Source organism: Dermochelys coriacea, chromosome 9, assembly GCF_009764565.3.
Source record: "Dermochelys coriacea isolate rDerCor1 chromosome 9, rDerCor1.pri.v4, whole genome shotgun sequence".
Classification (NCBI taxonomy): domain Eukaryota; kingdom Metazoa; phylum Chordata; order Testudines; family Dermochelyidae; genus Dermochelys; species Dermochelys coriacea.
The window spans coordinates 8,584,968-8,611,628 of record NC_050076.1 but is presented as its reverse complement, the minus strand read 5'-3'; the positions used below and the strand labels follow the sequence as shown (position 1 = coordinate 8,611,628).

Sequence of the window (26,661 nt, the reverse complement as noted above, 5' to 3'; positions counted from 1 at the left end):
CTGCTTAGCCACCCTTCCAGTTCACTGCCTGGCCACCGGGTGAGTCGACATGGCACTTGCTTCACGCCCCCCGCCCGCAAGCAGGGCTATATTTAGCAACTGCACGGGTTGGATGCCAAGTCAGAGTCTCGGTCGGGTGTGAGTGGCTGGGCACGGGAAGGGGCATGCCAGATGGGAGCGCGGCCCCCTGGCCAGGGTTAACCTTTGTGCCCCTGTGCAGCTGGCTACTTCGCCTTCCCCTCCCCCTCAGTCTCCCTGCCTCCTCCCGCCTCCCACACACATACAGTGCACCGGGGCCCACCTGCCCAGCTCCCCCCACCCCCACTGTCCAGGAGGGGGCTGCAGGCATGGGCCTCTTGGGCAGTGGCACGTACATCAGCAAAGCACCCGCTCCGCACTGCCGTGGGTTGGGCAGGGCAACCTGACGGCCACCCTGCTCCCTAGCTAGGGGTCCATCACCATGGTATCTGGCCCCAGAGACAGCCACGCTCCTTTGGTGAGTCAAGGAAGGGCCCATGAGCGCCTAGCTGGCCTGGTGTGGACCCCAGCATCCAGGGGCAAGGGGGAAGGTCAGCTCCGGGCCAGCTTGCTCCTGGGAGCGGGGGGGCTCCAGGGGACACCGCCTGGGCCAGGAGCCCTGGGACCTCCAGCCGGGGCTGCTCCAGGCCTGGCGCGGGATGCAGCGGACGCTGGGGGAGCTGACCAGCCCTGGGGCCAGACTGTTGTGGGGGATGCATGGAGCAAGCGGGTGGGGCTGCGGCTCAGGGGGAAGGCGAGAGGGGAACAGGGGCTGGAGTTGCAGTCAAATTTCCCTCTCCCCCCCACTGCCAGGCACCCTCTCCTCCCTCCATGGGCAACGCTGTAGGGAGAGGCTGGAGCAGCAGAGACCCTCTGCTCGGCCCACCCCACAACACACTGTGCTCTGGAGAAGGAGAGAGAGTCACTTGTTCATGTGCTCTGCACCCACAGCTGTGGGGCAAGGGCAGGGCAAAGGGAAGGGAATCTTCAAAGAGCCCTGTCAGGTTTCCTCATTACCCCCAACCCTGCCCTGCTAGCCCAGGCTTGGGCTCCCCCCAGCTTTGCTGATATCCCTCAATCCTGCCCCACAGCCCCCTGCTATCCCAGCCCTGGGATCCCAGCTCTCCTGCAGCCCCCTTCTACTATTCCACCCACCTGTTAGCAGCTGCCTCTGCCCCATGCCCACGGGGAGGTAACTCAATGGCTGGGTGTGGCAGGCGCCAGGATCCGGGGCTACAGAAATGCAAGACGCTTCTACGGCTCAGCCCCCAGCTGAGACCCATAAACTCACGTCACTTGTGTCTGAAACCCGAGCTTCAGCCTGGTCTTGGCAGTAAATGCCCATAGTGATCAAGGGCTGAGCCTGGGCCTTTATGGGGGGGACAGGACCGGCCTGTGCAGCTTAACCCTTCCCCTGCCTCTGCGCTGAGCAGGAAAAACCTCCCTCTGAGTTGCATCAACAAACAGAAGTAAAACTGGGCCCCCACCAGCCCCAGTCACCAAGTGTGGGGACGACAGCCATGGCGCCCATTGAAGAGGAGAGACCCCAACCCGAGGGCAGACAGACCCAGCGGGAGGGGGACTGGCCACAGCGCCCCAGGGCCAGATAGACCCGGGGGGGGGGGGGGGATTTGCCCCAGTGCATTAAAATGGACCAGGGCGCATTCTTGTCCTTACTGCCCCCAGCACTGCACCGGGAACCACTGCTGGCGCTCGTGGACGGCGTTTGGGTGCCCCAGGCGGTGAAGGCGCCATGTGGGCGTCGTGCACACACAGCTCCAGCTGCCTGGTTCCAAAGCCACTCAGATATGGCCCGGCCGCCTGGCAGGATGGAGGGGCAGCTAGGCCAAGTGTGAACAGCATTCAGATCCCGTGGCCAGCTCAGTTTGCCAATCGGGCAGTGGCTCTATGCAAAGCGAAGTGCCAGAGCACCACTTCCTGGCCTGGTTGAAATACAGGATTAAAGGCGTCTTGTGCTGATTTAATACAGGCCAGGCCATCCTTTCTTTAAATCAGGGATGTCCCTTCTAACATGGGACTGTTGGCAACTCTTCTCAGTGTCCAGCGCCCACCAGCCAGTGCGGAGTCAGCTGGGTCCTGAAGATGGTCTTTCCTCCGGTGCCACGCTGCCCGGGCCCTTCCCAGCACGAGGGCAGGTGCTCCTCTCACATCACTCCCGGTCACTACTGCCCGAGTCTGCCAACAGACCAGGCCCAGCCACACAGAGCAGCACTTACCCAGCCCCCGGCCCTCCCAGCACCCCGGCTCCTTCACCAATGGACTCCATCCTCCCTGCCCTCCCCCCGCCCCAGCCTCCTCCAAGCTCAGACCCCCACCCCCCAGCTCAGAATACACCGCCCTGCCCCTGGCATGCACCCCACTCCCACTAGCCTCAGCCAACCCAGCCCGCTTCCTGCCCCCCAGCACCATGCCCAGAAATGCCAGCTCAGCACCTCCCTGCTCCTTCCCCCTCCTGCTGCTGGGTCTGGGAAGGCAGGAGCAGCCCAGCAGGGGAGTGCATGCACAACCCTAACGCTCTGCCTCCATGGGGCTGGCCCCACCACAAGTCCCCTCCCACCACTGCCTCCTGGGCCAGAAGTCCCCTAGCGACAGCTGGGGTTGCCAATTTTGGTTGGACGGAGTCCTGGAGATGTATCCACATGACAATCTTTACTTCCTGGAGGGTCCAGGCCAATCCTGGAGGCTTGGCAACCCAAGAGGCAGCCAGGTACTGCAGTTTCCAGAGCGGGGAGCCCCCTGTGGTGGCAGGCGGTACTGCAGCAGGCACAGTACCAGTCCCACTATCGAGCTCCCTGCCAGCTGGTGGGGCTTGGCCCCTTCCGGCCAGGCCACTGGCAGAGAACGCGAGAGGAGTTGGTGTTTGGGGGGGGGGGGGAGTTATTGCTAGTGCTGCTGATGGCCCACTCTGGTCCAGCCTGGCAATACCTGTGCCCATGTGGGGCCCCTGGGATGGCACAGACTCTTCCCCAGTGCAGCAGTGCCCTGAGCCCCCTACCGGGCAGGATGAATCTGCACATCAGCCTCCGCCCCTTGCCTGGGTTTAGTCTTTCTTACACACACACACACACACACATTACAGAGACGGGGGAGCCCTGCCCAGCCCCCGCCTGCAGCAGGGCCTTCATCCCAGCAGGCATGGAGTGAGGGGGGCCGGGTCACCCTTGCCCTGAGCCTGAGGGAAGAGCAGGGGTAGGGGCAGAGGCAAGCAGCTTTATTGCCCTTGTTTTCCCTTTGATGCCATGGGGCAGGCTCTTCCACTTGGGCTGGTGGCCCCCCCACCTTCTCCCGGGTGCAGGCTCAGCTAAGCCTCCAGTGAGGAACACCCAGCCACAAAGACCCACCCCCATGCCAGGCCCACAGCTCAGCCTCCTGCGGCCTGCCAACAGCAAGGTGGTAGCAACATTACTCTGTCTAGGAGAGATCCAGCATCCTGCACCCTCAGCAGGCCAGGAGCATCTCCCACCCCCTCCACCTCCTGGGACTTCCCCTATCCCCTTGCCCCTCTGTCCAGAGAGACAGCAGCCAGCTGGGACATAGTTTGGCATGGAGGTGGGAGAGGAAGGCTGGTCAGTCTGGGGGCAGGTGGCCAGCAGAACAGGAAGGCCAGTCCTTGGAGGGAGGGACAGGGCAAGGGCCAGCCCAGGATGGTGGGGAGTGCCAGTTCAGGAGGGGAAGGAAGGAAGGATGTGGAAGGAGTGCCAGTCCGGAAGGGCAGGGATGTGGGCTCATCCACTGACAATCCCACTGTCCTTTGCAAGGCCCAGAACTCAGGTCCCACTCCCCATGGCCCTACCCAAAAGCAAGGGAGCCAGATGGTGACAGGCTGTGATGCATGAGCCCTCAGTGCCAGCCAGTGCAATACCAGAATGGGAGAGAAGTGGGGAGAGCGTCAGGGGGGCACTGCCCTCCAACACACCAGGAGATCCTGAGCGAGTTGTGGGGGCCCTGCGAAATGCAGACCGGGCCCGTCTCCCAGCACAGGACAGGGCCCAGGGTGGCGTTTACTAGGGACGGTGTCCAGTCTCGCAGGGGAGCAGCGTGCAGAAGGTAAGATGGTCTCTCCCAGCTCACAGAGAGGGAGAGTATGGTCTGTATATGGAGGGTAAAGGCAAACACAGGAATTTCCAAGCTGGAGCAGACCCAAGGTCCAGCATCCTGTCTACATCAGCTGCTTCAGAGGTAGGTGGAAGAGTGCTACAGTAGCAGATATGGGATAACCTGCCCCACACACAGCAACTGAATTAATCCCCGATGCCCAGCTATTACCACCCATCCAGCCCTCTAATACTCTCTGTTAGCAATATTTAGGATAACTAGATTCTTGGGGTCCCTAGGAGAATCCAATCCCTCTTTGAATCTTGCTAAATGCTGGGTCTCACCAACTTTCTGGGGCAGGGCATTCTACAGTCTAATCTAGTCACTTTATAGACTTTCATCAGGGCCCCTTTTCTCTCTTTTCGAAGGTAACAATCCCCATTTTAACAAATTTATTAGAGCATAAGCTTTCGTGAGCTACAGCTCACTTCATCGGATGCATCCGATGAAGTGAGCTGTAGCTCACGAAAGCTTATGCTCTAATAAATTTGTTAGTCTCTAAGGTGCCCCAAGTACTGCTTTTCTTTTTGTGAATACAGACTAACACGGCTGCTACTCTGAAATCCCCTTTTTCTCATTCTCCTCCCCCACGCCTCTCTCTCTCCTTTCTGGGATGGGGTGACCAGCACAGCCGCCAGGAGCCAGATGAAGCCAGACCCCTATTCTATAGAACACAATATTCTCCAGGTCATTCACTAGCCTGTTCCTTATGCAGCCTCGCACCTGGAGCAGACCCAAGGTCCAGCATCCTGTCTACATCAGCTGCTTCAGAGGTAGGTGGAAGAGTGCTACAGTAGCAGATATGGGATAACCTGCCCCACACACAGCAACTGAATTAATCCCCGATGCCCAGCTATTACCACCCATCCAGCCCTCGGTGGCCCTTTCATCTGGCTGGCCCTTGCTCTGTCCCTCCCACTCCCACTAGCCTCAGCCAACCCAGCCTGCTTCCCTGCCCCCCAGCACCACACCCAGAAATGCCACCTCAGCACCTCCCTGCTCCTTCCCCCCTCCTGATGCTGGGTCTGGGAAGGCAGGAGCAGCCCAGCAGGGGAGTGCACGCACAACCCTAACGCTCTGCCTCCATGGGGCTGGCCCCACCGCACGTCCCCTCCCACCGCTGCCTGCTGGGCCAGAAGTCCCCTAGCGGCAGCTGCCTCTCTGTGAGCTGGGGTTTGGCTTCATCTGGCTCCTGGTGGCTGTGCTGGTCACCCCATCCCAGAAAGGAGAGACAGAGGCATGGGGGAGGAGAATGAGAAAATTGGGATTGTTACCTTCGAAAAGAGAGAAAAGGGGCCCTGATGAAAGTCTATAAATCCCCTTGCCCCTCTGTCCAGAGAGACAGCAGCCAGCTTGGACATAGCTTGGCATGGGGGTGGGAGAGGAAGGCTGGTCAGTCTGTTGATCTGTTCATTGACCATCAAGAAAGGGGTGGATTGAGAGATGGCAAAACTTGCAGCAGCCACATGTTTAGTTAGGTTAGTCCCGTCAAGAGGGGGCTGTGCAGAACTTCAGAGAGCCCTCACCCAGCCAGATGAAAGGGCCACCTGAGGGCTGGATGGGTGGTAATAGCTGGGCATCAGGGATTAATTCAGTTGCTGTGTGTGGGGCAGGTTATCCCATATCTGCTACTGTAGCACTCTTCCACCTACCTCTGAAGCAGCTGATGTAGACAGGATGCTGGACCTTGGGTCTGCTCCAGCTTGGAAATTCCTGTGTTTGCCTTTACCCTCCATATACAGACCATACTCTCCCTCTCTGTGAGCTGGGGTCTGGCTTCATCTGGCTCCTGGCGGCTGTGCTGGTCACCCCATCCCAAAAAGGAGAAAAAGGCGTTGGGGAGGAGAATGAGAAAATGGGGACTGTTATCTTTGAAAAGAGAGAAAAGGGGCCCTGATGAAAGTCTATAAAGTGACTAGATTAGACTGTAGAATGCCCTGCCCCAGACAGTTAGTGAGACCCAGCATTTAGCAAGATTCAAAGAGGGATTGGATGCTCCTAGGGACCCCAAGAATCTAGTTATCCTAAATATTGCTAACAGAGTATTAGAGGGCTGGATGGGTGGTAATAGCTGGGGATCGGGGATTAATTCAGTTGCTGTGTGTGGGGCAGGTTATCCCATATCTGCTACTGTAGCACTCTTCCACCTACCTCTGAAGCAGCTGATGTAGACAGGATGCTGGACCTTGGGTCTGCTCCAGCTTGGAAATTCCTGTGTTTGCCTTTACCCTCCATATACAGACCATACTCTCCCTCTCTGTGAGCTGGGAGAGACCATCTTACCTTCTGCACGCTGCTCGCCTGGGAGACTGAACGCTGTCCCTAGTAAATGCCACCCTGGGCCCTGTCCTGTGCTGGGAGACGGGCCCGGTCTGCATTTCGCAGGGCCCCCACAGCTCGCTCAGGATCTCCTGGTGTGTGGGAGGGCAGTGCTCCCCTGACGCTCTCCCCACTTCTCTCCCAGCCCCGGGACCTTTACCTGAGTTGATGCAGTTAAGTGAGAACCTGGTGGGGTGGCTGGGTAGTTCAGTTTTCCCCCTCCAGCGCATGGTACTTCATACTGATCATTCAGCCCCTCAGGTGGCCCTTTCATCTGGCTGGGTGTGGGCTCTCTGAAGTTCTGCACAGCCCCCTCTGGACAGGACTAACCTAACTAAACATGTGGCTGCTGCAAGTTTTGCCATCTCTCAACCCACCCCTTTCCTGATGGTCAATGAACAGATCAACCAACACTGCCCTGGTACAGCACCCCACCATACACCTCGACCTAGATTCTCACACATATTTACGCTCCTAACTTCCACTGGTTTCAAGGGAAGCTTAAGTGCCTTTGAGGATCTGGGCCCTCCTGCCATGATGAAAATTCCATTTATTCCTGTTCTTTGAACTCTGTCGCTTTGCCTGTTTTTGATCCACGACAGCACCTGGTCATGCACCTTATGAGGCTTCGCTTTTATCATAGCCTCGTGGGAGAAGTCTCATCAAAGGCCTTTTGGAAATCTAAATACATCACATTAGCCAGTTCGCCTTTAGCCACTGTTTTACTGACAGACACAATAAATTCTAATGGATTAGTGAGACAGCCTTTTCTTCCACAGGATCGGTACTGGCTAGACCCTCTCACATCATGATTTTCCAGGTGGTTTATTATTCTACCTTTAAATTATTGTTGCAACCATGTTCCCAGGGACCGTAGTTCTGCTGACCACCCTTAGAGCCTTTTCTAAATATGGGAACAATATACGCTGCCCTCCAGCCCTCTGTAACCACAGCTGGTTTTAAGGGGCGGGCAGGTTTTAGCTAGCCGCTCAGCCGCTTCTTATCTGAGCTCCTTCATCAATGGCGGATATAGGCACCAGTGTGTTTACAGAATGCGAAGGGGCTTGGAAAGGGAAGGTGAGCTGGAGTAGCAGCTGGAGCTCATGGCTGGGTGGTTTCCAAGTTAATTACAGAGGTCCCAGTGGAAGTGCGGAGAAGGTGTAGAGGATGGGTATCTCAGGGACAGGGGCACAAGATGGACGGTGGAGGGCAGAGTAAAGGGTGTTTGGGGCAAGTGTGTCTACAATGCATGAAGGTGTCTAAAAGGAACCAGCTCTTCAAACCATCACACTGACTTTTTTATTGGGGAATTTCCTTTGTTTCCCTCCATATTTTTGCCACCAAGAGATTTTTTACATTACGCGTGAAGCCCTGGAAAGGTGTTTGTTTCCTACTGGACAAACTGACGAGAACCCAGGCTGCGGGTTCCCTGGTACCTTGCCGTGGCCCTGCAGACCTCCGAGGATCAAACCGTTCTCTGTAAAATGTCTCCCCCATAAAACATCCTGTGTAGACTCCCCGGCAGTAAAACAGCTCAGAGCGCCCCTCAGCGCCAAGCCGCAGGACTGCACCGTCCCTCCAGCAGGAGCTGCTGGCCTCACCCTGGCTCTTCCAGGTGGATTAGTGCACTTGACCCAGGACGGTTTGGCCACCGGGGCAGAGGAGGTACCCCGAGCCCAGGGGCTCTGACGCTCTCACCTTGGTGGCTTTGAACCGTGCAATACCTCTGGGAGTGCAGCGGAGGGGCGGGAGGTCACAAGCGCCGCTCCTCCTGGGACGGTCCTGGCACGTAGACCCGGGGCGGCTCCACCAGGTAAGAGTATGAGAGCCCGACCATGACCTATGGGAGAAGAAGAGCCATCAGCACGCGGGCCGTGGGGCTGGAGCCCTGGCTCCCCCAGGGGCAGGATGGGGAGGGGCAGGCAGCCGTCCCTGGGGTGCTCACCATCAGCAGGCTCAACAGGCCCATCATCACCCCCAGCATGATGTAGAGGTTTTCAGTCAGGCCTCCAGCCCACAGGGGCCCCAGAATGGTGGCGACTCCCCCCACTGACCGCCGCAGGCCCTGGCTGAACCCTACAGTACGGGGAAGAACAGAAAGGGTTAACGCTGCCTGCCGTGCCCAGCTCCTGACACCAGGGGGCGCCAAGCCACCGCGTGTGACCTTGACCTGTGACGGGAGGCAGGCAGCCTCCACGCAGGTGGGGACCTTGCCCTTCTCTTGGCGGGGAAGCCCTGAGCCCTAATACAGAAACAGACAGTGGCCATCTGGGAGCCAGTGAGACTGCCCGGGTGCAAGGGGCGAGGCCACGGGACTGGTGCACGACTGCAGAGAAAGACAGAATGGGAGAAGGGAGGTAAGCGAGAGAGAGAAGCAGCCCCCCGCCTCCCCCCACAAAAAAAGTCCCACGGGACATGGGGCCCCACACACTTTTATGCGCTGGCTCGAGAAACAGAGCGGTGGTCTCTGCAGTGCAGCGTCCGTGCCTCCCCGTCCCGCTGGATCAGAGCGCCGGTCTGTCAACGGTACCAGCTGCTTCGAAGAGCACTGTCCCCAAGCCCCGCGCAGTCCCTCCCCACCGCTCACACCACCAGGTGACCTAAAATACTCCATCAAAGATCAGCGTTGTCAGACGGCCCTGGGAGTCGGAGGCCTCGGTTCGGGGTCAAATTCAGGGTGGGGAGAGGCCGGAGAGAAACAGTTTAGAGAACATGACCGATGAGGGAAGGTTATAGAACTGGGCATATTTAGTCTAGAGAAAAGTGGGGACTTGATAACAGACTTCAAATATGTTCAGGGCTGGTACAAAGAGGACGAAGACCAACTGTTCCCCATGTCCACTGGAGGTCGGACAAGAAGTAATGCGGGTGATCGGCAGCAAGGGAGATTTAGGTTAGATATCAGCAAAAGGATCAGGTTGCTGTTTCTGACTCAAAGGGTAGTTAAGCTGTGGACCAGGCTAACAAAAGAGGCTGTGGGGTCCCCATCATGTTTTAACCGATGGTCTAGGTATATCTGGCCCTGCCTCAGCACTGGAGGCTTGAACTCGATGACCTCTCGAGGTCCTTTCCAGCTGAACATTTCTGCAAGGCCAGGAAGGTCGGTGGCCCCGGGTCACAGCAATAGACAGACCCATGCTGGGTTCCCTGGCTGCTCTTTCTCCATGCTAGGCTTCGCCTGCCCACCTGTGCCATGCCAGATCTTCCACACACCCCTAGAAATTCATTCAGCATTTAGATGGCAGACAGCAGCAGGGCCTCACGAAGGATCCCACCGAGCTTTGATCTCAAGGAGTCATTCAGGGAGGCCTGCTGAGGAGAAGGGTGTCCCCATTCATCAGGTGCAGGAGTGGCTCAGATCACCCCGGCAAGCAAGTCACTGAGCTGAGAGGACCCAAGCCAGTTCTGCCAACACGGAGCGGATGCAGGACTCAGTGGCTGGAAGGAGCCAGGCTAAAGTGGGATAGAAATTGGACCCTGGGAATCAGCGTTTGATCAGAAACCCAACACAGCCATGTGAAATGGAAACCCGCCTTGGAAAGGGGGCCCTGTGCCACAGGTTAACAGCCTCCTCCTGGGACAGAGCTACCTGCTCTGACACCAAGATCCTGACAGACGGGCCAGACTCAGCCCCGGGGGAACTCATCTCAGCCAGGGCCAGGGAGGAGTCAGGCCCAGCTTGTGCGGGTGAAGCGAACGGTTCCATGCTCGTAACAGCACCATCCAAGATCCCAGCTGTCCCAAACTGCTGCCCTAGTGTCCTACAAGGCACAAGGTGGGAGGGGTAGGAGAGGCTGACCACACAGAGGTCCCGTGGGCGTTTTATGACACCCATCTCAAGGGTGCCCTTCATTGTGGTATCTGGGCTTGGAGTGAGAAGGGGCAGGCAGGCATCTGCATTTTGGGCATGGCTCAGCTAGTCCCAGAGCAGACTGTGCTCTGAAGGGGAGGGGAGGAAGTGGGCACCATGCCCCAGCCCGGGCACCGATCCCGCCCTGAGGCTCACCTTGGGTTCTCTCTGCTGTGACCTTGGAGAAGAGCGAGACCTGGGAGACAGCCACGAAGGGCAGCCCCAGCACCTGCAGGAATACGCCGACCACCAGCTCAGACAGCAGGACGGGAAAGCTTCCTGTGGTAGCAACGCAGACATGACAGGGGGGTGAGTGGGCCTGGCGTGCAAAGAGCCCCAGAGGCTGGCAGACTCGAATCACGGCCTATGCTCGTTCTTGCCCGGTAGATGGGCAAGCCCTTGGCATGCTCTGCCCGCCCACAGTATGCTCCATGCTCAGTTGATAGCTTTCCTAATCAGCAGAGGACCAGACTTTCATGACTCTGGGCGCCCATGAGAGCACCCCCTGCTCCTTTTCCTGGGCACTGAGCAGACAGAGGGGCTGGGGAACCGTAGCGCCAGCAAGGCCCTGGGCCTGTCACAGCGCCCATGCCACCTACAGTGGCTGAGCATCACCACCACTTATTGGGCAAGGGGTCTCCTCTCCACCACACAGCCCCTGCTGGTCCACCTCAGGGCACTGCTCGGCCAGCCTGAGCCAGGCAAGGTGCCCCGCAGCCCAGGGGAGCACTCTGGAGCCATGCCAGGCTCCTGTCCCCCATCCATCCCTAGCCAGTGAACCCAACCCCCTGCCCAGCGATTCCCCTCAGGTGGGAGTGTGGAGAAGGGCCCAGGAAGAGAGGAACCGGAGATCCCAGCAGGATGGTTACCTTGGGGCCGTGCCAGGAAGAGCAGGCACCAGACACAAGCCACGTTACAAATGACCAGCCCGAGAACCAGGATTACGCGGTCAGGGAGGCGGCTGCTGAGACAGTGTACCAGGAAGAAGCCGCAGATCACCTTGGGGGGAGGGGGGAAGCTGAGTTATTACTCAACCCCTGGACCTCGGGCTGGGTGCAAAGACCGTCAGAAATGGGGCCCTTCTGCTGTTGGGGGTGCCAGAGTCAGGGGGTGACTCAGAGTGGGGGTCTGAAGGGAAGGAGGGCAGAACAAGCCCTGCATAGGGCCTCTTGCAGGCTAGCAGCACCCGAGAGCCATCCAGCACCAGGCCCCCAGCGCTGGGCACACAAGCACATGCCCTGTGTCCACTTATCAGAGGAGTCACTGCTCACCAGGGCTCTGCAGACTGCCCTCCCCCTCATGGCCTCAGCACCACCGCTCGCCTGTTTCCTGGCTAACAGGCAGGCTATGCCCGGGCACAGGTGCCAGCCAGCACAGCCAGGCTCCAGGAAATGGCCTGCACCATGCAGACCGGGGCAGGTTGGCAGGGCCAGGCCACAGGCTCTCTGCCAGCAGGGCACAAGGTTTCTCCAGTCTGCAGCCTCCCCCCGGCCCTAGCTGTAGAGACCACTGGCAAGAATGCCCCACTCCGCACGCTGCTGGAGCAAGGGCAGAGGAAACGTGCCACACGAGTTCTGTCTGGGCGTGTCTACACTGGCATTCTTTGGGCACCCCACCCCTGCTCTCTAGCACCAGGCCAGTACCATGGGAACAGTGAGTGTGCCAGCATAGCCAGGGCAAAGGCATTTCAGCCCCATCCATGCGGGTGGAGGAGCATGAGACCCTATCTGCACCAACGCTCCCAGAGGGGCTGCAACAGGGTCGCAGGAGAGGCCTAGTTGGATGGGACCCTAGCATGACTAGCCTCCCTCACTGCCTGGGCTGGACAGAGGAGATCGGGACTGGAGGGATGACTCAGAGGAGGGCTTGGCTTAGTGATGAGGGCAGTGGGGGCACCAAACATGGCTCTAGGCCTAGACCTCCCTTCACCCCATCCCCAGTCTGGCTGTACATACATCTGAAGCTGGGGTAGAGAACAAAAAGCAACTAGCTGAAGGATCCCAAAGAGGGGGAGAGGACGAGACGGGGGTGGGCAGGTCGCCAGGAAGGCCGGGGCGAGAGGTGAGAAAGAGGGTCAGACATTCATAGGTTGCGAGCACTCTCAGCAGGGTCCGGATCGTGTGTATACACATGCACCGTGGGATGGGAGCTGGTCACCTGCCCCAGGCCATGTCTGCCAGGACCCCTGCCATTACAGACCCCAGGGCTGGGGTCTCATCTACCTCGATGCCACACAGGAAGTACATGATGCTGTTCTCAAGCTCCCCGAAGCTCAGGTAGCGCTGGGTGATGGGAGTCACCATGGTCTAGAGACAGATACAGACTGGCAGAGAAAGCAGTCACATGTCTGCCCACCCTACACTCACGGCTGTGAGGAGCCCCCTATGCATGGGATGGGGAGGTACAGACCCTCACCCACAAGGTGCCCCCTCCCCTGCTCTGCCCCAGAGGGTATCCCTCGTGGGAGGGCTCTCCTGACCAGCACGTTGGGTCTCTGCTCCCACTTGTCTTCCCTGAGATGGAGGTAACCCTGGGTCATGCCCAACGTTCACGCAATTCTGGGCTTCCCCTTGCCCTTCTCCACAAGGAAACCTTGGCCCAGGGAGAGATGCCCACCTTCTGGGCACCAGGTGTAGGTGAAAGGTGAACTCCACCAGGGGTCTGGGAGAGGCCGGAGTGCCACATGGAGGAGAGAGGAGATCCCCTGTCTCCCCCACCCCCAAACACATATCCAGAACCTGGGAAGGGCTGGACAGGAGACGCTCCCTGGACCCAGTATGGTTGTGAGAGGAGCTGGATCCCCCACCACCGACATGGAGAAGAAACTCCCACCCACCGCCCCAATCTCAGTGGGAGTGGAACAGAGCGACCTGCCCATCAAGCCCCCAGCTACTCACCTCCAGGGCTGTTTGGTTGAAGAGGGTGATGAACTGGGCAGTGAGCAGAACCACCACTTCCTCCCGCAGGTACTCTGCAACGACACCATGCGGACGTCACGGGGCTGTGGCGCTGGAGAGGAGAGGGGCCAGCCCTCCCTGTCTCCCACTGGGGGCGGAGGCGGGAGAGACATTGCCCAGTGGAACAGGTCAGTGGGCCAATCAGGCGACAGGGAAGGGTGGGGGGGGTGGCATAAGCAAAGTTCCGGGATGTGGGGGGATGCTGGGGAACCTCATTAGCACCAGGGTTTGGATGTTCAAACTAGGCCCCTGCACACCCCTATGCCAGCCAGAGCCCAGGCCCCCTCAACATGGCTCGGGGCAGGGAGCACAATGCTGCTATAAGCAGACACACTGGGCAAGGGAGAGTCTGATCCTTTTCTGGCTCTGAACTCCATCTGCAGCAGACCCACACTCTCCTGCATGCCTGTTTCTCCACTCATTGGTTCCCAATTTACATGGGTGTGAGCAAGAGGGGGTGCTGCCCTCCTCCACAGTCCACCGGCCCCAGAGCCCAGCCTTTCTGGACCCCCAGCTGGAGAGTCCCACCAACTCCCTCTCATGCAAACCGTTCCACAGCCTTGTCCTGCCGGCTCACACCATGGCTTGCAGGCTGACCTTGGGCTAGTTTCTTCCCCTCTCTGGGACTCAGTTTCCCCTATTGCAACCCAGGGATAACAGCCCCGGGGGAGGGGGCAAAGGCACAGTGCCCAGAGAAGGGAAGGGAACATCAGGGTCTCCTACAGCTGGGCCTGCACTCCCCGCTGTGCCCAGGTCTGCTCCCTGCCCACCAGTGTGCCCATGGGACACTGGGTCCAGGCTGTCGAGTCTGGGACACTTGGGTGCTGACCCATCTGCTTGCTCTGGGGCAGGGCATGGGGTTCTAGGGGCAAGCAGGAAGGCCCCATGGTGCCTACAGGCTCTCTCGCCAATCAGCACCCAAACAGCTCGCTTTCAGTTCCCACGTAGCTGTCCAGAGCACCAGGAGACCCACCAGCGACAGCCCCACAGTGTCATGATCCTTGGGGGCTTATGCAGCTGCCAGGCTGGTGCGATGGGGCACAGAGTTCGTCAGCACCACTCAGAGCAGCCGCTGTGCGGGGTCTGTGGAGCGCGTGGCTCACCTTTCCCCTACAAGCTCTGACACCGATTGCGGAGCGCACCGTTGGCCTTGTGGCAAAGGTGCTGGACTGGGATGTCGGCAGGGTGGGTTGAATTCCAGCTCTGCCAGATTCACGGGGGGGGGGGGGGGTCGACTGAAGCCCGTGACAAATCCCTGCTACGTACTGCCCTGCACAGTACTGATCAAAATGGGGGCACACCAGGCTGGGGGCACTCACCTCGCATGGTGCTGAAGTTCTGAAATGGGCTCTTCTCCTTTACTTTGCCCTCCTCCTCGGCCAGGTGCCCGTTGGGCACGTAGCGGGACTCGTCTCCCACGGGGGGCGCCCTCTGGCCAGTGCCGCCATAGCCCCGGTGCTCAGCGGGCTCCTCCTGGCCCACGCCGTGCTGCACCAAGGGCTCCTGCTCCTCCTCCTGCTGCACTGCCAGCGGCGGGTGGGGCACGGGCTGCAGGTCGTAGTACATCACCGCGACGGCAAACTGGAGCAGGATCCAGAGCAGGCACATGAAGAGCTGAACGGAGAGACAGACACCTGAGAGCCCGGAGCCGCAGCTCCACCACCCAGGGAACTCGGGGCCGACTCACGCGGCAAGCTCTCCCCGGCTGCGAGCGACACCCTGGGAATACTCACCCCTGGGGAGGTGAACTTGTTGACCTCAAAGGGCCCCAGCCGGAAGTTACAGAGCCGCAGGAAGAGGTTACAGGTGGGTCCTGAGCACAAAGAGATGGCGGGGTCACACTTGGGCACTGGGAGGAAAACCCAGAAAGCGAAGAGGGTGGGACTGGCATGCCCCTCACTGCCACCAGCCACCTCCCTCTGCAGCAGGAGGGGCAAAGAATGGGCACCATGAAGGAGATGGTGGGTCTCTCCCACCCTTGCCAGGCTCTGATAGCCACCCCCACTGCCTCTGGGGACAGCCTCTCTGGAGATCCTTTGTCACATACCCCCCAGCCCCTGACAGGCAATGCCACCGTGGTCTGGCACTGCACTGCCACGCCCTGGCCCCATACCCTTCCCAACCTGAGAAACACCAGCCACTACACGGCGTCCCCCGACAGTTACCACAGCTTGCTTTCAGGGGCACAGGGCAGTCAGAGCTGAGCCAGCTCCCTTCAGTGGCCCCTCTCCATAGCTAAGGGGGCGACACTGGGGCAAAAGCCTGTTGCGTGGGGCAGGCACCTCCTGAGCATGGACTGTGTCTGGACCGCAGAGCTCCAGCTTACAGCTCAGGCCCACCACTCCCCCCATGCTGAAGGCCTGCTGCGGAGAGGGCGTGGGGGGGTCCTGGGGTACCTTACCAATCAGCAGCCCAATCTGCCGGCATGCCATCACTGCAGCAAACACCGTGGCGCGCTCCTGTGACGTGGTGGAGCGGGTGAGATAGCCAAAGATGGAGGCACCCGCTCCTGTCCCAACACCTGCCAGAAACAAAGACAGTCAGGGGCAAGAGACAGGGCATGCTCTGCACAAGAGCCTGGATCTGGAGACCCTCAGCCTAGATCCACGTGACCCACAGCGTCCCCACCAGCAGGTCTTACCTGCCACCAGCCGGCTGCCCAGGAGGAGCCACTTGGAGATGCCCATAAAGTACATGAAATTCCCTGCAATTGTGGGAACAAAAAGGAACAGGTAACACAGGGAGGAACATGCAAAGTAACAGCCAGCTGCGGCTGAGCCAGCCAGGAACGGGGTGCGGGCGCATCCCTGGAGCCAGCTGGGCTAGCCAAGAGGCAAGCCTCATGGGGGAAGGAGGGGGCAGGCACTGCTGTCCCCTGTTGGCTATAATCAACCCCACGTACACCTGTGGGGGTCTCATCCCATGGGGCTGGAGCAGGGATCGAGTCCTTCAGAACTCCTGGCTTCTGCACCCTAGTGTTGCAGGCAGGAGGGTTATCTGCGATCCTGCTCTGAAAAGAGTCCCTGTGTTACAATGGCATCACAGGCTCCATGCTCCTCATCCTGCAACGCCAACTCCCCGTGCAGTAGAGCACGTGGGCTGATGTAAACGGGTACTTAGCTAGCGGCCAGCGTGGCACACTCAGAGCTGGGCTCTGTCAGGCTGAGGTTCTGCAGGCTGAGTTCTGCCCCACAGGGATCACCCAGCTGCCCCTCGTAACTAAGGGCAAGACTGGGCCCTGCAACCAGACCTTGGTTAACAATGAGTTCATCCGATGCCCGAGCCAGACTAGAACCCAGCTCCCTGCTGTAGCTGGGCTGGCTCTGCAGGGCTCTTAGTAGAAGCAGGTGCTCGGGACCTCTGTAAATCAGGGCCTCAGGGACCTGCATTTAGAGTTTGGTGTTGCATGTTTACACCCTTGTGATAAGTGGGGCTAATCCTGCCCTCCCACCCCGCCCACCGTGGGGGCCAGTGCCCGGGACACAGGCTCACTCTGGACTGCTCCCGCCAGCGAAGCAGCCCACCTGGCCTTCGCTTGCTCACTCACCCACTATCTCAAACACGTTGGCAAAGAGGATGATGGCTTTGGTGTGCTGGCTCCGATCAGACCAGTGCCCGAAGAGGGGCCCCGCAAGCAGGCCGGTGAGGCTGAAAGCAGAGATGCCCAGGCCCAGAAAGTACGGCTCAGCATGGAGCGTCTGCAAGTAGGCCCAGATCGTGGGCAGAATCACCGCTGATGGGGAGCAGAGAAAAACGGTCAGGGGCCCCATGCCACAGCGCTAGAATAGGTCCTGCCAGGCCACCTCAAATGGGTGCTCGGCCTTCCCCTGAATCCAGACTCCTGCCTCCCTGGGGAAAATGGATAGCCCATCTCATGAGACCCTCCCTGGTTGGCCTTGGACAAAGAGGGCAGAGGTCTCTGGGTCCCCTAGGCCTGCCAGCTGCGCCTCTGACCCCCACCCATGGCAACTGCCGGCTAAGCAGCCGGATCACCAGTGCCGATGCATTGCTCAGGAAGGGGGAGATGCCAATCACCCGATGACTCGAACTGTCCCCTTTGGGCCCTGGGAGCACCCCCAGTGGCTGCCGGGCATTTCACCGTCCCTTGGGACGGAAGGTGCTGTGGGCTGCAGCAGCTCCTCAGACTCAGATGCAGGTGGACCCCAGCAGCACCCCATGGCCTCGGCCCCCTGCCCTCCTTGCTAAGAGGGCACAACTCAGCCTGTTCCTGTCTCAGCCTGCCAGAGCCTCCTTCCCTCAGCCAGGGGCCCTCACCCACTACTAAGAGCTCCTGTGAGGGCCTTACTGAAAGGTGTTTATGCAGCACCGAGCCCCTCAGCTGGGTGAGTGGCCCGTGCACCTTCCCCAGTCACTGCCCTCTTACATCGCACTTAATGGCTGTTGCAGGAGGGAGACAGAGAAACTCCATGAAGCTCAACAGGGGCCAGAACCGAAGTCCTCACATGCCTCCTGCCCCCAGCCATCACTTTCTTTAAGCAGAGCTTAGTTGCTGTATCTGTGGCAAGAAGCCTGGGACCCTTTCCCATAGCTACCTGCCTGCCACAGCTTCTACCACATCGGTCGTCTCTGCCCGTGGGCCGGTGTAGGCAGCTATAACGCACCATAGTGTCTGAGTGCTGCCAGAATGAGAAACACCAGGCCACCAGAGCCAGGCTGCCCAATGCCCTCCGTACCCCAGGACCAGGACCGGCTCTAGGCACCAGCAAAGCAAGCTAGGGCAGTCGCGCTCTTGGAGCTTGGGGTGGCAAAAAACCTAGAGCCGGCCCTGCCCAGGACACGGCCAGGAGGCAGGTCTCACTGTTAGCCCTCGCTGGGCGGTCACAGTAGGATGGCCAATGAAAAGACATCCCTTGCTTTGCTTACGGGCACTCCTCACTGCCCTGCAGCCTCCACCAGAGAGCCACAGCGCTGCTCCCCCTGCACCTCCCCAGCATCTCCCCGCTCTCTCCTTCCCTCCCTAGTTAATGATTTCCACCGGCTGCCCCAGGCAAGGAGAACCAGCCTCAAGATTCTTCTGATGCCCTTTGAGACCTCAGGGACACCTTCCCTTCCGGAGCCGATGCTTGTAGCATCCCACATACTGAGAGCACCCACCCTGCTGCCGCCCTTTGGTGGGATTCAATCTCCCACCCCCGCCAGCCAGGGAGCCTTGCTCAGTCATTGCCCCAGGTCTGGACTCCCCCATGAGAAGGGCAAGGAGCAGGAGAACAGGAAGGCCCCAGAGCAGAGAGTTTTGCCGGGGTAAAGGAAATAAGAGACCTTGGGTTATGAAGGAAGAGGGGCAGGATTGGGACATGCTAGCCAGGAGAGGAAGGAGTCAGATATGAACACCGCCCACCCCCGTTTATACTATGTCTACACTAGAGCTGCACATTCAGCAGGAGGAGACGCACCCACACTACCTCTGAGGGTGCAGCGCCAGCGCAGACAAACCCTGAGCGACAGGGACGAGGGCAGTGCAGCGAACTGCGCCAGAATGGGAGGCAGGACAGCAAGGAGCTCCACTTGGGGTTAGAGTGGCAATGAACCAGCAGGATACACTGGCGCGAGGGGCTGAGAGGTGAGGTTTATGGAAGGGACAGGGAGCGCCATGAGTCATCAGCCTAGATCAGAGGTGGGCAAACCGTGGCCCGCGGGACCCTTCTGCCCGGCCCCTGAGATCCTGGCCTGGGAGGCTAGTCCCCAGCCCCTCCCCTGCTGCCTCAGCACACCGTGCTGCCGGCGCAACGCTCTAGGCAGCCGGGCAGTGCAGTTGCTGAGCCACGGCCTGACCCGGTGCTCTGGGTGGCGCAGTAAGGGGGCAAGGGGCAGGGAGGGTTGGATAGAGGGCAGGGGAGTTCGGGGGTGTAGTCAGGGGTGTGGATAGGGGTCGGGGTGGTCAGAGGGCAGGGAACAGGGGGGTTGGATGGGTCAGGGGTTCCGGGGGCAGGGAGGGAGGAGACAGTCAGGAACAGTAGGGGGATTTGGATGGGGCAGCAGGGGGCAGGCAGGGGTGGGGGGTCCAGGAGTGGTCAGGGGACAGGGAGCAGGGGATGGTGTAGGAGTCCCGGGGGAGCTGTCAGGGGACAAGAAGCAGGGGGGTCGGATAGGAGGTGGGGCCGGGCCACGCCTGGCTGTTTGGGGAGACGCAGCCTCCCCTAACCGGCCCTCCATACAATTTTGGAAACCCGATGTGGCCCTCAACCAGAAAGTTTGCCCGCCCCTGGCCTAGGTGGTCAGGGCGAGCCGGCGCAGAGCCCCAGAGAGGCTGTGAAGGGAGAAGTGGAGCAGGTCCAGGACAAGACCTGTGTGACCCCAGTGTTAGCAGCAGCAGAGGTCAAGGAGGGCTGAGTGGAGGCCCCGAGGTCTGGTGAGGTCATTGGCAGCCATGGGTGAGATGGTTTCAGTGGAGGGCAGCAGGCGGGCTGAATCCGGCGCAGAGCTCAGAGCAGTCGAGGAGATGGCTGTAACTGGCACAGACGAAAGGGAGCAGTGAGCAGCTGGAGAAGAAAGCTAGGTTCAGGGAGAGCTTTGGAATGGGGAATTGTTTAACTCGTGTAGTTTCCCCATCTGTAACTGGGTTGCATATCATTTCTACATACCTGGGGCCTTTTCCTTCTTGCTTAAGTTCCAGGCACTAACCAGCTCTTGAGCACATGGTGTGTTCAGTGCCATCATCTCGGGTCACATTCCCACGTGGACGGTGAACCCCAGCCAGCACCATCACTCGGTTATCGCCAGAACTGGAGGTGTGTTGGCTTGGCCAAGGGGAGCAGCAAATCAGCTCCTTGCAGGTTCAGTTCTCCCTTCCTCTTCCCGTACGCTGTACTCTATGGTGAGCCAGCAGCACAATGGCCATCCCAACAGCAGGACAGCACCTTGCCCATGGAGGTGGCCTCTAGCTGGGCAACCCATACTTGGTTATTTGTGGGATAAGGAAAGAGACCAGGGATCTGGATGAATTTGCAGGTGCTAGAGGACAGGGGTCTCTCAAAGGCAGAGGAGATGTACTCAGCAATAAGTGTCAGATTCCCCATGCTGGGGCATGGATGGAAAGTCACCAATGAGGGGGCTGGAAACAAAGCGGCTGCCGTGGGGACAGGCCCCTCTTCCCTCCCCTGGTCGGCAGTGTTCGCCTGGAGTGCCAGTTCTGTGCACAGGGATGAGGCTTGTATCACCAGGGCAATGTCTCGTGCCTCTGTGGACGGGCGACAGAGAGCCAGGCAGATAAGGATGTTAAGGTGACTCTGGATTGCTGTCTGAGCCGCCAGGAGTGATGGGATGGCAAGGAGAGATTGAGGGCATGACTTGCAAATACCTTGCCTCTAGCCAGCCACAAATCAGGAAGCGGGTGGTCGGGTGCGGGGGGAGGGGGGGAGACAAGAGCCCCAGTTTCTGCTGGAAGTTGACAAAAGAGGAGACTAAATACTTACCAAAAACAAGTGTGGAGGGGAGGGGGAAAGAGACCTGTGGTTTCGAACAGGAGCTGGGGATGGACAGGAAGGACTCTTCAGGCAGAACAGTTTCAGCTCGTCCCTTTCAAGACGTCCCACCCGGATTGCAGAACTCTGTGTGTCCGAGTGACATTTGTGGATCCAGAGGTCAGCTGGGGCCAGGATGACCTGGGGCACCTGCAGCCATACCCTGAAGAGAAGCAGCATGGCCCAGGGCACATAGGGATCCTGAGACCTAGGTTCTAGCCTTGGCTCTGCCACTGACCTTGGACAAATGCTCCTTTCCCCAGCCCCCCTCTCCTTGCCCCCTCTGTCTGTCTTGGCTACATAGACTGCAAGCTCTTCAGAGCAGGGGATGTCTCCTTGATCCTGGCTGTAGATCTCAGCACCCAACACGGGAAGGCCTGGTGATAGCTCACCCTAATAAGCTGAGGGGCACAAGGAAAGGGGGAAGCTCCCTGTGCTGCGTCAGGGAATGCAGAGCGCTGGCTGCCAGTCTCAGTCGAGACCCCTCCATGGGACAGGTCAGATGCTGTGTGCCCAAGAACGGCCTCATTGGGTCAGACCAAAGGTCCATCTGCCACGGAGTCCCCGGCAATGCTCTGGAACTGCTCCCTATGCAGCCAGGCAGGACTCTGGGGAAGTCTCCTCTCTGGGAGCAGCCTGTCTGCAGGACACACAGCTCACAACTTCCACCTTCCTGGGTCTGACCTTGGAGCATTCAGCATCCTCTGCCCCTCCGTGCGCTTCCCACTGCGAGTCCACCCAGGCGGGGTCCTGGGGAAGCCAGAGGGTCCTGCCCCCCAACTCTGCAGTCAGACGTGACAGCCAGCCAGTGAAACAGAGGTTTATTAGATGATAGGAACATGGTCTAACACAGAGCTTGTAGGTGCAGAGAACAGGACCCCTCAGCTGGGTCCATTTGGGGGGGCAGTGAGCCAGACAACCCCATTGCACTTCACTCCATGTCCCAGCCAGCCCCAAACTGAAACCCCCTCCAGTCCCCTTCTCCTCTGGGCTTTGTCCCTTTCCCGGGCCAGGAGGTCACCAGATTCCTTTGTTCTCCAACACTTTAGCTCTCACCTTGGAGGGGGGAAGGGCCAGGCCATCAGTTGCCAGGAAACAGGGTGTCGGCCATTCTCTGTCTCCAGACCCCTGCATACATGTGCCTTCTCAGGCTCTGCAATGATCATACACCCTTATCCCACCACCTAGATATTTAAGAACTGCATAGGGGAAACTGAGGCACCCCCACAATATTCAGATTAAACATTAAGAACAGTCCCGCTTTGTCACACCATCCAGCCCAGTATCCTGTCTGCCGACAGTGGCCAATGCCAGGTGCCCCAGAGGGAGTGAACCTAACAGGTAATGATCAAGTGATCTCTCTCCTGCCATCCATCTCCACCCTCTGACAAACAGAGGCTAGGGACACCATTCCTTACCCATCCTGGCTAGTAGCCATTAATGGACTTAACCTCCATGAATTTATCCAATTCTCTTTTAAACCCTGTTATAGTCCTAGCCTTCCCAACCTCCTCAGGCAAGGAGTTCCACAGGTTGACTGTGCGCTGTGTGAAGAAAAACTTCCTTTTATTTGTTTTAAACCTCCTATCCATTAATTTCATTTGGTGGCCCCTAGTTCTTATATTATGGGAACAAGTAAATAACTTTTCCTTATTCACTTTCTCCACACCCCTCATGATTTTATATACCTCTATCATATCTCCCCTTAGTCTCCTCTTTTCCAAGCTGAAAAGTCCTAGCCTCTTTAATCTCTCCTCATGTGGGACCCATTCCAAACCCCTAATCATTTTAGTTGTCCTTTTCTGAACCTTTTCCAATGCCAGTATATCTTTTTTGAGATAAGGGGACCACATCTGTACGCAGTATTCAAGATGTGGGCATACCATGGATTTATATAAGGGCAATAAGACATTCTCCATCTTATTCTCTGTCCCTTTTTTAATGATTCCTAACATCCTGTTTGCTTTTTCGACTGCCGCCGCACGCTGCATGGACGTCTTCAGAGAACTATCCACGATGACTCCCAGATCTTTCTCCTGATTAGTTGTAGCTAAATTAGCCCTCACCATATTGTATGTATAGCTGGGTTATTTTTTCCAATGTGCATTACTTTACATTTATCCACATTACATTTCATTTGCCATTTTGTTGCCCAATCACTTAGTTTTGTGAGAGCTTTTTGAAGTTCTGCTTTGGTCTTAACTATCTTGAGCAGTTTAGTATCATCTGCAAACTTTGCCACCTCACTGTTTACCCTTTTCTCCAGATCATTTATCAGTATGTTGAACAGGATTAATCCTAGAACTGACCCTTGGGAAAAGCCTGGGATAGGCACATTGGCTAACGTTCCTCAATCAAACCTTCACTGTTTCAACACAAACACTTAATTACAAAAAAGAAAAGGAGTACTTGTGGCACCTTAGAGACTAATAAGTTTATTTGCCACAAGTACTCCTTTTCTTTTTTGTGAATACAGACTAACACGGCTGCTACTCTGAAACTTAATTACAGACACTTCTCAGGATGCCAGTGACTCAGGCCCTTCAATTGTGCAGCCCAGCTTCAAGCATGAGGATATCCAGGAAACCTGCTGGACAAGGAATTAATATAATTCACCGGCCACCAGAGAAGAGCACCAGCTCCTCTAGTCCAGCAGCCTTCATCATCACAACAGACCAATGGCTCTTCCAGTCTGGCAGCCTCCCTGCAATAGTGGCCACTCCAGGGCTCTAATTATATAGTATCAGCTCATGGAAGGAGTGGGAGATGCTTCTGAATCGGCATGGGGATCAGTTTATCCCCTGAAGCAGGAGGAGTGATAGCACTTGCAATCTTATCCTGGGTAGTGAAATAGCAGTAGGAAATGGTAGAATTACGAAACCCAGCTCCATAGGGTCTGGATCCATCCTTGGTCCCTTCCTGCATTAAAAGTCTGTCTGTCCCCTTGGGGCTCTCAGGTAAGGGAAAACCAAACAACGGGACCAAGAGAGGGGAGGGAAACTGGAGCTGATGGACCCAAGGATTCAGAAAACGCCAATCTGTCCTGGAGACTGTCTGCAGCCAACACAGCACCCTCTACTGAAAGAAGGGGAGAAGGGAGTAGCTGTGAGCTCACCTATAACCAGTGCCCCTGCCCCATTCCTTCAGGGCCCCCTGGCGGGCACAGAATTCTCATCACACTTGATAGACTGTTGGCAGATGCAAGTCAGCTAGGGATGCCGAAGGCTGGCACCCAGCAGCAGTGCCTCCTCCAGTCCCACCCTTCAGCTGACCCTGGAGGATGAGTTACAGACTCAGACTGCAGCTTGTAAAATATTAACAAAGGAAACTGGAAGACCAGCTCTGCTTCAGTAGGGGCCCTCCCATCCCCCCCACACCACCAGGCTGTGTGGAAGAGCTAGGGGGCCTGCGAGACCCACTCCAGGCCTAGCAATTCCCAGCACTTTGGGGAGCACTGGGGAACATCCCGCCAAGGGGAAAAAGTCCCAGTGAGAAAAGAACAATGCATCTAAAAATCCATATAGGCACAGACGCACATACCGAGCCAGCTCCACTGCAGGGCCTGCCAGGCTCCCAAAACCCCTCCATGGCTCTCGTCCACCATTGCTCCAGCCCCAATAAAAGCCAGTAGAGTCGCAGGAGACTCCCCACAAGTGATCCAAGATGCCGACGTCTCCTTCTAAACAGCTACTGCAAATTACCAATCCCTTTGCTACCCCACCAGCTTGTGAGGGTAGGAGGGGCACAAGCACCTGGCCTAAGGCATTGCCATTAAAACAGTCTCTAGTCCTGGGGTTTCACAAGGCATTGCTCGACCCAGCCAGAAAAACAAGGCAGCACAGGGTCGCACGCCAGAGGCAGGGCACAGGCTGCCCCGGTGTCCTGGCAAAAGGGTCACAGGGTCACACAGCAGAGGCAGATGCACAAGGGGGTCTCGAGGTGGCGGGGGGCATCAGCCTGATTCCAAAGGCAATCTGCTCTGTTCTCTAGTAGAACGATGACTGTCCCCGTAGCCTTCACCTCTCCGCCTACCACATCCCTCCACTCCCCCATTCAGAGACTCAAGCAGGCCTCTTCCTTCCTCTCATGCTATCCTGGCCTGACAATTGCTGGGCCCTGATTCTGAGCCACCTTTCCACCTCCCCAATTCCAGGCTCAGCTCGGGGCCTGCTCTAACTGAGTGAAATCCAATGACCTGCATTATGCACTATGGCCCCTTCCGGCTTTAACATCTATTAACCCAACTTGTGACCGTCTAGAATAGCTGGAGTGCAGAGTGGGGAAGCTGTACCCCTGCAACAAGAGCTGGGCTCGTTATGCCAGCCCTATCCACAGAACCCCACTGGGCCAGGGGAACACCTGACTGGGGGGCCCCCCGCTGCAGCACAAAGGGTCCACAATCCAGGCCAGAATCTGAGCCCAGCTCTGCTGCCAACTTGGCGCCTGACTTCAGGCAAGTCATTTAACCACCCCCTCGGTGCCTCAGTTTCCCCATCTGTGATATGGTGAGACAGAGACTGACCCAGGTCCATTAGCATCCACAAGGCTCTGACACTACCGCAAGGGGACCAGAGAGGAGCAGACTCACAAACCCACCCTCAGGGACAGAGCTTCCACCTATGGGACCGAAACCAGCGGGTTTGTCACTCACGGACGAAGCGGGACCTGGGTACCCCCTACGGGCGCAGCAGCCCATGGGAGCAGGCCCCATGGGGGAGCGGAGGTGTCTGGAGTCACCCTCCCGGTTATGACAGGTTTCAGAGTAGCAGCCGTGTTAGTCTGTATTCGCAAAAAGAAAAGGAGCACTTGTGGCACCTTAGAGACTAACACATTTATTAGAGCATAAACTTTCGTGAGCTACAGCTCACTTCATCGGATGCATCGGAAGCTTATGCTCAAATAAATTTGTTAGTCTCTAAGGTGCCACAAGTCCTCCTTTTCTTTCTCCTCCCGGTTATCGCTCCAACGCTCCGTGGCCGGCCCAGGCTGGCAGGGCATCGCCCCCTGCCCGCAGCGCTCACCGTACTCGATCCCTCCCGAGAGGAAGAGGAGGCCAATGGTGAAGTTGGTCAGTTTCTTCTTCCTCTGATACTCCATAGACCCGGCTGCCGCTTTCCTCCCCGCGGGGCGGGGGTGGACGGTTCCCTGCAGGACTCAGCGCCCGGCTGCGGCGTCTCCGCGGCCAGGGGCCATCGCTGCAGCTGCTGCGCGCAGCCTGGGTGCCTAGCCGGGCAGCCCGGGCCTCTCGCCCGCCCTTCCTAGGGGCACATCGCTAGAGGCCCCGGCTCGCCCCAGCCCCCCACCAGGATGCACCGAGCCCTGGGCGGAACCGAGCGGGCTCGCAGCTGACAGCGACCAGGGCAAAGCGCCGGCTCCTCCTCTCCCAGGTGTGCGGGCAGGGCCCCCCCGTCCCCAGGCGCCTCTGAAGGAGAAGCAGCTCAGCGTCCCCGTCCCCCACCCCGAAATGCGGGCGGCTCCGCACCGCCCCCCGCGATCGCCGTGGCGGGGCTCCTTGCCAGCCGGCTGGCGGCTCCCGGCGCAGGTGGCTGTTGTTGGCCCTAGTGCAGGCGGGGGGCGGGTTAAAGATTTAATTGCAGTTGGTTAATGACAAGCCCAGGTACTCGGGCAGCGTCTGCTCCGCTGCAAGGCGGGTGCCCCAGCCCCAGCAGGGGCTCAAACAAGGCGCGGGGGGAGGGGGGGGGATTCTGGCAGGAAACAGCCACGGGCCTTGGCTGGGCCTCCGGGACCTGGAGCCGGCGGGCGGGCCGGGGGGGGCAGCGAGAGCTCAGCGAACACCCCGCCTGGGTGGGAAGCGCGGGGCGTTTTGAAACCATAGCCACGTGCAGCCGGGAGTTTAAAGGGTGCCCCCCCCCAGTCTAGAGACACCCCCGGGCCTGAGAGATCAGGAGACCCCCCCTCC

General features: G+C 58.4%; 1 protein-coding gene across 3 annotated transcripts; it reads right to left on the bottom strand.

Annotated features, from left to right (window-relative positions):
• Window positions 1–3,231: 3,231 nt before the first annotated feature.
• On the bottom strand, window positions 3,232–26,314 carry LOC119861703 (major facilitator superfamily domain-containing protein 8-like). 3 transcript variants are annotated; one of them, XR_006274100.1, is made up of 13 exons: window positions 25,763–26,314; window positions 16,808–16,993; window positions 15,902–15,964; window positions 15,662–15,781; window positions 14,994–15,073; window positions 14,580–14,874; window positions 13,201–13,274; window positions 12,526–12,609; window positions 11,173–11,302; window positions 10,460–10,582; window positions 8,399–8,529; window positions 8,152–8,293; window positions 3,232–3,901 (listed from the first exon to the last, which is right to left on the bottom strand). XR_006274100.1 is itself a non-coding variant. In XM_038417146.2 (12 exons), exons 1-12 carry the CDS (start codon window positions 25,836–25,838, stop codon window positions 8,207–8,209), a joined length of 1,449 nt encoding a protein of 482 aa, XP_038273074.1. In that variant the 5' UTR covers window positions 25,839–26,314; the 3' UTR covers window positions 7,734–8,206. The 3 variants fall into 3 exon arrangements, 1 of the variants encoding a protein (XP_038273074.1); XR_006274101.1 differs by lacking the exon at window positions 3,232–3,901 and having other exon boundaries at window positions 7,734–8,293; window positions 10,460–10,532; XM_038417146.2 differs by lacking the exon at window positions 3,232–3,901 and having other exon boundaries at window positions 7,734–8,293.
• Between the last annotated feature and the right edge of the window lie 347 nt (window positions 26,315–26,661).

What these genes read in the sequence shown, in the direction of transcription:
- LOC119861703 (XM_038417146.2), bottom strand. Translation starts at nt 25,838, where the DNA reads ATGGAGTATCAGAGGAAGAAGAAACTGACCAACTTCACCATTGGCCTC. An exon ending in GAACTTCAGCACCATGCGAG is followed by an intron (nt 13,275 to 14,579) that starts GTGAGTGCCCCC and finishes GTGTCGTTGCAG; the next exon opens with AGTACCTGCGGGAGGAAGTG. An exon ending in CTTCCTGGCACGGCCCCAAG is followed by an intron (nt 10,583 to 11,172) that starts GTAACCATCCTG and finishes TTGCTACCACAG; the next exon opens with GAAGCTTTCCCGTCCTGCTG.